The sequence below is a fragment of the Bactrocera neohumeralis genome, unplaced genomic scaffold (assembly GCF_024586455.1).
Source record: "Bactrocera neohumeralis isolate Rockhampton unplaced genomic scaffold, APGP_CSIRO_Bneo_wtdbg2-racon-allhic-juicebox.fasta_v2 cluster10, whole genome shotgun sequence".
NCBI lineage: Eukaryota > Metazoa > Arthropoda > Insecta > Diptera > Tephritidae > Bactrocera > Bactrocera neohumeralis.
In genome coordinates, this window is record NW_026089623.1 from 19,188,821 (window position 1) to 19,200,710 (window position 11,890).

Sequence of the window (11,890 nt, forward strand, 5' to 3'; positions counted from 1 at the left end):
CTCATTTTTGTCATTCGATAAGTATTCTTCTTCTTCTTAATTGGCGTAGACACCGCTGACGCGATTATAGCCGAGTTAACAACAGCGCGCCAGTCGTTTCTTCTTTTCGCTATGTGGCGCCAATTGGATATTCCAAGCGAAGCCAGGTCCTTCTCCACTTGGTTCTTCCAACGGAGGTCTTCCCCTTCCTCTACTTCCCCAGGTGGGTACTGCGTCGAATACTTTCAGTATTCATTGTCATGCGGACAACATGACCTAGCCAGCGTAGCCGTTGTCTTTTAATTCGCTGAACTATGTCAATGTCGTCGTATATCTCGTACATCTCATCGTTCCATCGAAGGCGATATTAGCCGTGGCCAACGCGCAAAGGACCATAAATCTTTCGCAGAACCTTTCTCTCGAAAACTCGCAACGTCGACTCATCGGTTGCTGTCATCGTCCAAACCTCTGCACCATAAAGCAGGACGGGAATTATGAGCGACTTATGGAGTTTGGCTTTTGTTCGTCGAGAGAGGACTTTACTTTTCAATTGCCTATTCAGTCCGAAGTAGCACCTGTTGGCAAGAGCAATCCTGCGTTGGATTTCCAGGCTGATATTGTTGGTGGTGTTAATACTGGTTCCTAAATAGACGAAATTATCTATAACTTCAAAGTTATGACTGTCAACAGTGACGTCTCCCTGCGGGGAGGGAGATAAGAATATTCCCGCGGTAAGGCATGCCTGTCGTATGAGGCGACTAAAATCCAAATGCACTATGTCCGACATTCGCATGTCTGGTTTATTGAATGTCGGCATGGTCAGAGATGTCAGAAAAGTGCTATATTGAAATACTATCAATTCATTGAATGGGTTTGCGATTATATAACAAACACAAAAATGAAAGGGATAACAAAAAAATCATACAGTCGGGTTCTTAAGAATTCCTCGGAATTTTTGGGGGCTCGACTGGCAGTAGCTTAAGCGCAAGCTTGGGCTACAGGTCACACCAAAGACTAAAACATGGTACCACGGGGAGCAGCCGCCCCTGAAGTTCGCTTCAGTCTGCTCATTGGGTCTTGGCCCTTTGGGGAGATTCGTGGTGGCTGTGGTTTACACCTAAATGCAGGAAGGGCAATTGTCCAATGTGGAGTCGCACTGCGGCCGGGTGCCGGACCAAGAGTACGGCAGAGGTTTTAGATGGGCCTCGAACCCGACCAAGGTGGCTAGGGTGTTTCCTTTAGTTTTCACCCGAACCGATTGGAACCAAAGTGTATGTGTGTGGGGCGGCACTCATACCTTGGTTTCTTCCGGAGTGTAGTGTTGTGCATGCACTTACACTTTGGGGCGCTGATCAACGCATTAATTTGATCTATGTGCTACTAGCAATAGATAGCACCGTGGATTTGAGCCTTCGCAGGCAGATACCCACGTTAAACACATTGACAGTTGTCAACAGTGACGTGAGAGCAAGTCGCGAGTGCGACGACTGTTTGTTTGATGACAGGAGATATTTCGTCTTGCCCTCGTTCACTGTCAGACCCATTTTGTGTGCTTCATTATCTAGTCTGGAGAAAGCAGAACTAACGGCGCGGGTGTTGAGGCCGATGATATCAATATCATCGGCATACGCCAGCTACCTTCTCTATTTAGTTCTGCAGCTCGAACTATTTTCTCCAGAAACAAGTTGAAGAAGTCGCACGATAGGGAGTCGCCTTGTCTGAAACCTCGTTTGGTATCGAACGGCTCGGAGAGGTCCTTTCCGATCCTGAAGGAGTTTTTTGTGTTGCTCAACGTCAGAGTACACAGCCGTATTAGTTTTGCGGGCATACCAAATTCAGACATCGCGGCGTAAAGGCAGCACCTTTTCGTGCTGTCGGAAGCAGCTTTGAAATCGACGAAGAGGTGGTGTGTATCGATTCCCCTTTCACGGGTCTTTTCCAAGATTTGGCGCATGGTGAATATCTGGTCGGTTGTTGATTTGCCAGGTCTAAAGCCACATTGATAAGGTCCAGTCAGTTTGTTGACGGTGGGCTTTAATCTTTCACACAGTACGCTCGATAGAACCTTATATGTGATGTTGAGGAGGCTTATCCCACGGTAGTTGGCGTAGATTGTGAGGTCTCCTGTTTTATGGATTGGGCAGAGCACACTTAAATTCCAATCGTTGGACATGCTTTCGTCCGACCATATTTTACAAAGAAGCTGATGCATTCTCCTTATCAGTTCTTCGCCGCCGTGTTTGAATAGCTCGGCCGGTAATCCATCGGCCCCCGGCGCTTTGTTGTTCTTCAGGCGGGTAATTGCTATTCGAACTTCTTCATGGCCGGGCAATGGAACGTCTGCTCCATCGTCATCGATTGGAGAATCGGGTACGCCTTCTCCTGGCGTTACGCGTTCACTGCCATTCAGCAGGCTGGAGAAGTGTTCCCTCCATAATTTAAGTATGCTCTGGGCATCGGTGACTAGATCACCTTTGGGGGTTCTACAAGAGTATGCTCCGGTTTTGAAACCTTCTGTAAGTCGCCGCATTTTTTCGTAGAATTTTGGATCATTACTCCTGTCGGCCAGCTTATCAAGCTCTTCGTACTCACGCATTTCGGCCTCTTTCTTTTTCTGTCTGCAAATGCGTCTCGTTTCCCTCTTCAACTCTCGCTGGTCGATCGTAAAGTTGCGAGGTAGGCAGTCTGTTTTCTCTCCGCTGCGACACGGCACTCCTCGTCGTACGAGCTGTTCTTTTGCACTTTCCCACCACTAATGGGTTCGGTTGCAGCTGTACGTAAGGAGTTTGAAATGCCGTCTCACTGTTCCCTTATACCGAGTTATTGACGAGTGCTCTCAGAGAGCAGGAGTGCAAGCCGAGTAGCAAATCGTTCGTGATTGCAACTTCTCGACGTCGAACCTTCCTTGTGTTTGTTGACGTGCGTTTTTTGCTGCACAGAGGCGGGTGCGAATCTTGGCTGCAACAAGATAGTGGTCCGAGTCGATGTTAGGACCTCGGAGCGTACGCACGTCTAAAACACTGAAGAGGAGTCTTCCGTCTATCACAACATGATCGCTCTGGTTGGTGGCTTTTCGATCCGGAGACAGCCAGGTAGCTTGATGTATCTTCTTGTGCTGTAGCCTAGTACCACAGATAACCATATTTCGGGCCCCGGCAAAGTCGATCAGCCTCAACCCATTTGGGGATGTTTCCTCGTGGAAGCTGAATTTACCGACCGTGGTGCCAAAGATACCTTCTTAGCACACCCTGGCGTTAAAGTCGCCAAGCGCGATTTTGACATCGTGGCGGGGGCAGCGCTCATAGGTGTGCTCCAAGCGCTCATAGAAGGCATCCTTGGTGACATCGTCCTTTTCTTCCGTCGGGGCGTGGGCGTAAATCAGCGATATGTTGAAGAACCTCGCTTTGATGCGGATTGTGGCTAGACGTTCATTCACCCGAGTGAATGATAGAACTCGGCGACAGAGTCTCCCTCCCACCACGAATCCAACACCAAATTTGCACTCCTTTATATGGCCACTGTAGTAAATGTCACAAGGACCTACTCGTCTCTGTCCTTGTCCCGTCCATCGCATTTCTTGGACGGCGGTGATGTCAGCCTTTATTTTCGCGAGGACATCAACCAGCTGGGCAGCGGCACCTTTCCAATTAAGGGTCCGGACATTCCAGGTGCATCCATGGTCGTCATCAAAAGGGGGGTCTCTCATCCGAGGCTTGTTGTTCCTTTTCATTGCGGGTGTTTTTTACGTGGCGGGTCCCAAACCCAGCGCACAACCCTATGTGGGGGATGTTTCGCCTTCTCACTTTAGCTCGCCTTTGAACAGATGTTCTTAGGCTACCTAGAGCATACTTGGTCAAAGACCGGAAGTTGTGAGCGGCTTGAGCCATGAAAAAGAACCGTTTCTGGCCACTCCCAAATGAATGGCGATTAGAGAACTTTCCTCACTTACGTGAACATCTACACATGACTCCATCCTCCATTCGATAAGTATTACGTAACATTAATTTTTAAAGTGCAATTTGTTTTTGTTACAATAGTCAAAGCCTTCCATCATTCTTACAACTTTCTCTTTCAAAAATAAACTTGAGGCACATGTGGTAGACATTCGTCTGCGACTTACAGCTAAGACGATGTATCGAAGCTTCTTTATTTTTCTAGCGGTTGTCAAGCCGAGATTGCTACCATCAAATTAGTAGTTATATATTGCTTATGAGTGCCGTCTTCTTTAGGGAAGTGACTAACGACTCCGATAATAGAGCGTGAATAATAACTTTGAACTCAATAACCGTGCGCTTAAGGCTAGTTAAGGAATGCTTAACCTCTGTATCAACCGCATGGTGTTACTTAAAAATAAGCTTAGTTTGGGTACCATGCCGTAGGGGAACTCCAGGCATTTACAAAGCTGAAGTGTTAGCTGTGGTGCCCTGCCCTTCTTAGCAAAAGGAATTAGTCGGTCGGTCGCTCTCTTTGGCGTTATAACTGGACATTGTGCTACAGTTCTTTAGACATCCAGCCTCTTTAAGTATCAGCCATAGAATCTATCTTAACATAACCTATACTCCCAAAAGACAGGTTTACTCGAATTGTCAAATATAAAAAGTATTAACTATAGTAGCCGCAGTGCGCGCAAATAGGAAATGTGTTCCTATATTTTCCACTGAACAAAAAGGCTAGCCCGTTGAAAAATTCGGCTCTATAACAGAGTTTGTTTGGTTTTCTGACGCAAATATATGTTGTTATTGCAACACAACTTACATGTAAACCATAGAAGCTTTAGACAAATCCAAACCAGTAGCGAACATTGATTAAAATGAAAATAAGCCGTGGTTGCAAACGCGTAACAAATCGGTGATCATTGGCTATTGTTGTTAATATACTTATGCTACTGCTTTTGTTTGCTTTCTTATATTATATGAAAGCAGTTAGGATCAATCAGGAAGAATAATTAACAATCCTCTATATGTAAAAAGTGAATCCCGGGGTATACGGCAGACCAGTATTCAAAATGATAATGTAAAAAATGCATGTATTCTATGAAAGTTTGTCATGTTGTAAAGAAAAATTCGATCTATCTTCCACATTGAAAAAGATGCAATGTGCCTAAACCACAATGCAGAACCAAAACCTACAGTGGCAATGTTTCTCTAGTTCCAGCATTCATCAACTACATATGGTAAACAGTTTTTATCCTTTCGCAAAACATTGCACAAATTATAATAACTGTGTGCACTTAGGCACTCAAAGAGGGTTGCTGATGGGCCGATGCGGTCCATTACCACCCCACAAAGTGTCCTTAAGCGAAAACACATACTTATGTGAAAGTGCCATAACTAAGTACTCAATTAAGATACAAAACTGTAATTTGGCACAAAGAGGGACACCTTTGCGCTAATTTTTGTTAAGTGGTCGTGGTAAATATACATATCTTTTGAACCGCTAAAGCTAACTAGACCAAACTTGCTGAGTCGTTTTAGTACTTCTTCGTACACTCTGACTACCCATTTGACGGTTATGTTAAAATACTAAAAGTGTGGTAACTTACTAAATGCGCCACAAGCATTAAATTTCACAACCAGGATAGCAAGGAAGGACTTTATAGGAACAGCTGTAAAAGTTGTACAAGTGGCATAGCACCGCCCACCTTTAGGTGATATCCTATATCTCAGAAACTGAGTGTATTCAAACATTACTATACGAGTACGATGCGAAAGGAGGCGAAACGAATGTCCATCTCCCCTATTTTCCATATAACAAACTTTTAAATGCCATGATCAATTGTCGAAATTGGACTATAACTTTTCAGGGCTAATTTTTTACCGAACATATCAGTCAATTTGTTAGGTCAAGTATTGAAATTGTGGGAAAAACTTGGTTTGATGACATCATGGCCTTGTGCCAAAAATAGGTACAATCGGGTCAATCAGGGGTGATGTGAAATATGATAGTTGTCGGAATCAGAATAGAAACCGATAAAAAAAGTAGTAGGTGTCATGAATTCAGATATTGGTTTTATGTTTGAAACATAATTTATATCGGTTTTGGGTGCCATCGAAAGCAATTTTATTGGTTTTGATATCAGAAATAAAGTAAGAAGATAATCGCTTAACAAATTTTAATATTGCGTTATTTCTGTGAGGTGATAGACGGTTGAAAATTTTTAAGTTAAGAAATTTATTTATTACGAATTAATTAACTGTATTTTTATAGGGGAAAACATATGAACAGAACACAAACGCAGTGTTGCTGCCAATTGAATTACAGGTGGAATCGTCGAGGGCTGCAAATGTGGTTCTATGACATTTAACGCCATAAGAAAGCGTTTTTATTCAGTCGATAATGAAATGAGAATCTTGAAAAATAACACACAAGTAAATGCAAGCTAAACTCCACTTACGATTCTCCTGGGGCATCAATTGGTTTACTGTGATCTCTTAATATTTTCCTTTAAACCTTTCCTTTTTTCTTTTCTAATAAAAGGAAAGTTAAAAGTGCCGAACTCATTGTAAATTTAATTAAAAATGTTCTCACGAGATTTGTCACATTAGTAAACAGCTGATTTTAATATTGGGAAGCTGTTTAATATGGGTTTGTTTTGATTTAGTGGCTTGGAAAATACTTTGTAAACTTATGTATTATGCAAAGTATGCGACTCTCAACGTGTGTTTTTTTGTTTTTAATTATACGATATATTTTATATCGTAAAAATCTTTTTTGATATAATCGGTATTGGCTGCATAAATTATGCAGATAACAATTTTGGACATAAAAGTATATTGGAAGAATAATGCTACTTCATTAAAAATAAATACACTTTCTGGTTGTTTGCTTTTTAAAACCCAGGATTTTCGGCTGTACTGTTGGTCACAAACGTCAATCTTTATATATAAAAATCACGTGTCACGTTGTTTGTCCGCGATGGACGCCTAAACTACTCAACCGATTTTAAATTTGATTGCACACCGCGTGCAATTTGATCCAACTTGAGAGACAGGATAGCTAACATCTCAATTTATAATCCCATTAATAGGCTGTCAAAAAAGTCTTGCGGTATTTTCGCTAGTTGGCGCTGAAAGCGCGTAGTTCTAGTTTTATTCGTCGCATCGGGTCGTGCTATACCTTTTTGGAAAGCTCATTTCACGCGCTAACACGTGTTTGATTGATTGTCGTTTCTTTTAAGTCGTTCGTGAGTTATAGCGTCGCAAACATGGAGCAAAATAAAGAGAAAATACGGCAAATTTTACAGTACTACTACGATAAAGGCAAAAATGCATCTCAAGCTGCCAATAAAATTTGTGCAGTTTATGGACCCGATACAGTTTCCATTTCCACCGCACAATGATGGTTTCAACGTTTTCGTTCTGGTGTAGAGGTGGTCGAAGATGCGCCACGTTCCGGGAGGCCTGTCGTCGAAAATTGGGATAAAATCGCTGAATTGGGCGAAAGAGACCGGCATAGTAGCATCGGTCAAGAGCTGGGCATGAGTCATCAAAAATTAATTTCAATTTCAATAAAAAAAAAATCATTAAAAATTCCGCAAGCCTTTTTTGACAACCCATTATACTATTGCAAATTATTTGTATATTATTTGACAGTCACAATTATTTGTTAGCTCCAAAAGATTCTAACAGATGGCGATAGTTATTGATTGGATTGAGTAAGTATTCAACAGATGGCGCTATGTTAAGCCTTTTATATAAGTTGCAATTTTATAGCATAATCAGTACCTACTTATTTTAATGTTCAAATACAAAATAAATTTATGTTATACCTTAGTTTCAGCAATACGTATTTATTATGCTATTAAATTTGTGTTTTTAACATAGCGCCATCTATTGAATACTTACTCAATCTAGCCAACAGTTAACGTCGTCTTTTAGAATATTTTGGAGCTAACGGATAATTGTGACAGTCAAATAATAGACAAAGAATTTGAATAAAATAATATTGCGATTATAAATTGAAATGTAAGCTATCATATCAATAGAAAAATAATTTGAAATAAAATATTCAATTATTCTTACTTTTTCAATTTTTGATGTTAGCATAACCGGCTATGTGTTAAAGCCCTGACAGACGGGCAAAATTAATGCGCATTAAGCAACGCTAACGCGAATTGAAATATTATGGTGACAGACGGCAGACTTGTGCATTTAGACAGCTGATTGTGAAATTTGTTTATTTATTTAAAAGAAAAAAGTGAAATTAATATGAATAAGAGAAATTATTAATAGAAATTTTGGTATTTTTGGAAAATCAATATAAATTTAACGAAAAAATTCGTTTATTATTAACTACGTTAAAAGATAATAGAGTGAAATTAAAAGCAATAATTGATAGTTATTCCTAACTAACAATTTTGTGAACAAATTACATGAATTTGTTAGATTCGTTAGATGGACGTTAGAGAACCATTTCGAAAATGGGAATTTTTCACCATGTAAAGTTCACGATAAAAAAGATAAATATAGATGATTTTTTCCATGGAGGAATGGCGTTCACGCGAAGTTCACGATAAGGCTGAATTAATTTTTCCCACAAAAGACGGTTAATTTTACATGCATATTACATATCTGGAGAGATATCTAAAAAAACATAAGTTTTTACATAGTTTATATTAAATATATTTTTACATTATTTTATTTTTCAGGTGATAAAAGAACTTATAGCTATGTGGTGGGGCTTTCTAGTAGCTCAGAACCCAATTGGAATGATTTGATATTTTTGGCAAAATTAATTCCTCGTATTCTTCATAATGTCAATCGTGTTTGCTATGTGTTTGGAGGTCCCGTGCAATATCAAATTACGGATATAACTCATACTACTCTTAATAAATACGTTTTAGAGCAACTAAGGGAAGCTGACGCTATAGGAAACGAAGTATAATTTATAAAAGTTGATATTTTGTAGAAATACTTTTAGCATTGATTGCATTCTATGTTTCTTTAATTTAGATAATAATTCAGGCAGGAGTACATCGTTTAATTTCGCAAATGCCAATTGTTTTGATTCCCGTGCATTTTGACAGAGATCCGACGAATCGAACTCCGTCTTGTTGTAGGTCAATAGTCTTAAGACCATTTTTAACAAATGATTTTATGACCGGAGTACCAGTAATACCAGGATCGCTTCAGTTGCCAACACAGGTAAGAATACAATCATTTTATGTTACGTTAATTGTGTTTTCCTATTATAAGTTTAGTCTTTGCTTTGACATTTTTCCACTCGCTATCTTTGATTACTTGCAAAAATATTTCATTTGTAAGCAACAACAAAGAAAAAGGATATTACATACAGTACTGTACAATCCAGAATATATATACCTCATTAAAGTGGTATAGCCTAGCCGATGTTACTAAGTTTTGTTTTACACATATTATTTTAAGTTTTACTTTCAAAAATGAAATGCAATGTTAAAAAATTAATATTCTTAGTTGTACAACGATTTCCAAAATCTTAAAATCTTTTTCAACCATGACTTTAAGCATTTTATTTGTAAATTTAAAAAGCAAAGTTAAAAATTATTGATTCTGTCAAAGGCATGAACAATGTATATGTTCAACCATGACTATTTCTGATAGTATATACATATATATAATTGTAAATATTTTCGTATCTTGTCAATAGATGTCGTTGCAGTCATATGTATAGTACGAGTATATTTCCAGTGCTACGAGTACCAATCACATTGTGTCATACCATACAGTGTTGGAAAGGATAAAAAAAGTCTATGAGTGAAAATAAAGAAGAAATTCGATTTTGAAATTTTTGTAGAATGTGCCAAATGCTGTATCACTCGTGTAACAACAATTTTTCATATTCTGAAAATTTATTTATTGATGGAATTGTAAAAAAATGACAAAAAGTGGTCCCAGATGGCTAATTATCTATTACTAGCTGAGCAGCCGTTGTCCTGCGTGAAATTATATGTTTTGAAATATAAAAGTAAATTATATTGTGTCGAACATGATTTATTTTCGATTTTTGTATTTTTTTTTTAATCAATAGATAATTTTTGATTTCTGTTCTGCAGTACAGAGAAGATGGGTTTCCAACTCTCAACACGTATCTGGCCGTGTGAAAAACATAGCATTTCCCGATTTCCTTGTGTCCTGTTGATTGTTAATGATTGTAATTGATTGTTTTCCCCGGAAATTGAATGTTGAACTGAAATGGTCCCTTGTATTCGATAACTGCTCACAATCATTTAACACAGTAAAAAAACATAATGACAGATCCAACTTTGAGAAAATTATGCTGGGGCATACCAAGCCTCTCCAAAGAATTTGGAAATTCCACTGTATAATTTACGGTTTCGTCTTCTTTGTCAAGACGATCGATCGATTTATATGAGCGCAAACCTGCCGGAATTTGACTTTGAATCTTCCAGTTTAAGTCATTAACATCGGTATTTTTGGCAGCTAAAATTGCGCGTGCACTTAAGGAATTGTAGTTACGATAATTTGGCCAATGTTCGGATAAATATTCGTGATGAGTTCATCTTCCGCTGAAGTGAATTGAAAAAAGGGGGGTGAAATTGATATCAAACCACTGGAAGTATCAACCAAAATTTGCCAATTCTTAGCGAATACAATGTAAAATGTCATCGGCAATGCCATTTTTTCGTATCCCATAATTAACGCGAATTTGAAGGCTGATATGTCGAATTAATCTTCGCGAAAACTCTGCGAACTTCAGTGGCATGCGAAGTAACTATCGCATTGTCCTTCGTCTGTTTCCAGTGATTATCATGTTCCAGAAAATGCAACATGCTTCTCAAAAAGTTGCACACACTGTACCCAATACGCAATGACTTAAATGAAGTTGAACCGCGAGACGCACAACAGTTGGAAAACTTTCATGAATTGCAAAAGTAAATATCCTACAAAGCGCTTTATTGCAGTTCACATATCGACCCATTTGATACTGCTAATCTCATATCGTTCAAGGCTAATAACCGCTATGTTGCTTTCTTTGGTGACGTACTTGCAAACGTATTTGATCGATTTCACCAATCTGCAATATTCAACATTGACATGAGTTTTGAATGTGAATTAGACAAAAGTGGCGAATATGGTACGATCCATGTGTTCTCAACTTCGATGTGTTGTTAAAGTCGATATTCACGCCTCTAAAAGCTAAATGTTCTGCCATTGTCGTCTGGTGAGCGACGCCGATACAGTGAATATCCATCATTTCCCATTTCCGTTTCCGAAAGAAAAGCACATGAGTAGTGTTTCGTAAATTTATTGTCAGACATACAAACCAAAGTGGGATTGTAAGTTTCGCAAGGTTCATGAACCATATTGATTTTCATCACTTCGTATAATTCTGGATCTATCTCTGAATCAAGAATTTCCGCTGAAATGATTTCATCAATTTGATCTGGTGTAATCACCATCCGCATCCAAAGAAGAATGTGTGCGTGCGGCAAACTCTTTTTTGCTACTCAACAGAATACATTTAGCATCTAACAGCACCATATATACCATAGGTTGCTTTAAGATAAAGACCATCAAACATCGCAGCTATTGTTTAAAAAGTCGTGCTGTGTTATCGTTCGATCGCTAGCTGATTGACCGCAATCCATAATTCCGCACGTATGTCATCGCATTTTGGGAGCACTTCTTGCCTTTCCTTGGGCTGTCATACGTTGATGGCAAAAAGAACGCCGACCAATATTAGCGCGACCTCTTGATCACATTGTGTGAAACACACATAAAGTTTTCACTGAAAAATTTTAAATAATTTTTCCTTTGGATAGCCGGAATAAAAAAGCAAGCGACCGCAATTGAACAATTCAAATAATTTACAAATCAAAATATTGAAAACCAAAACAAACAAAAATTGAAAAAAATGTGTATGGAAAATGTTACTTTTTGGAATTGTCCAATTATCCGACTTCTTCTCATTA

The 11,890-nt window shown here is 39.0% G+C and overlaps 2 protein-coding genes and 1 long non-coding RNA gene across 7 annotated transcripts in view; 2 read left to right on the top strand and 1 right to left on the bottom strand.

Annotated features, from left to right (window-relative positions):
- LOC126765218 (GMP synthase [glutamine-hydrolyzing]) overlaps nt 1-9,332 on the top strand; it is an 81,857-nt gene extending 72,525 nt beyond the window's left edge. For all 3 annotated transcript variants that reach the window (XM_050482850.1, XM_050482851.1, XM_050482853.1), the window contains exons 10-11: nt 8,627-8,856; nt 8,931-9,332. In XM_050482850.1, coding sequence (XP_050338807.1) covers nt 8,627-8,856; nt 8,931-9,317 — 617 coding nt within the window. In that variant the 3' untranslated portion in view covers nt 9,318-9,332. The remainder of the gene's footprint in view (nt 1-8,626; nt 8,857-8,930) is intronic.
- LOC126765197 (protein diaphanous) overlaps nt 1-11,890 on the top strand; it is a 284,726-nt gene that overhangs the window by 117,795 nt on the left and 155,041 nt on the right. The gene's annotated exons all lie outside the window — the stretch shown is intronic.
- LOC126765507 (uncharacterized) overlaps nt 1-11,890 on the bottom strand; it is an 81,508-nt gene that overhangs the window by 66,901 nt on the left and 2,717 nt on the right. Inside the window, exon 2 of the long non-coding RNA XR_007668476.1 lies at nt 2,372-2,451. This is a non-coding gene — a long non-coding RNA (uncharacterized LOC126765507). The remainder of the gene's footprint in view (nt 1-2,371; nt 2,452-11,890) is intronic.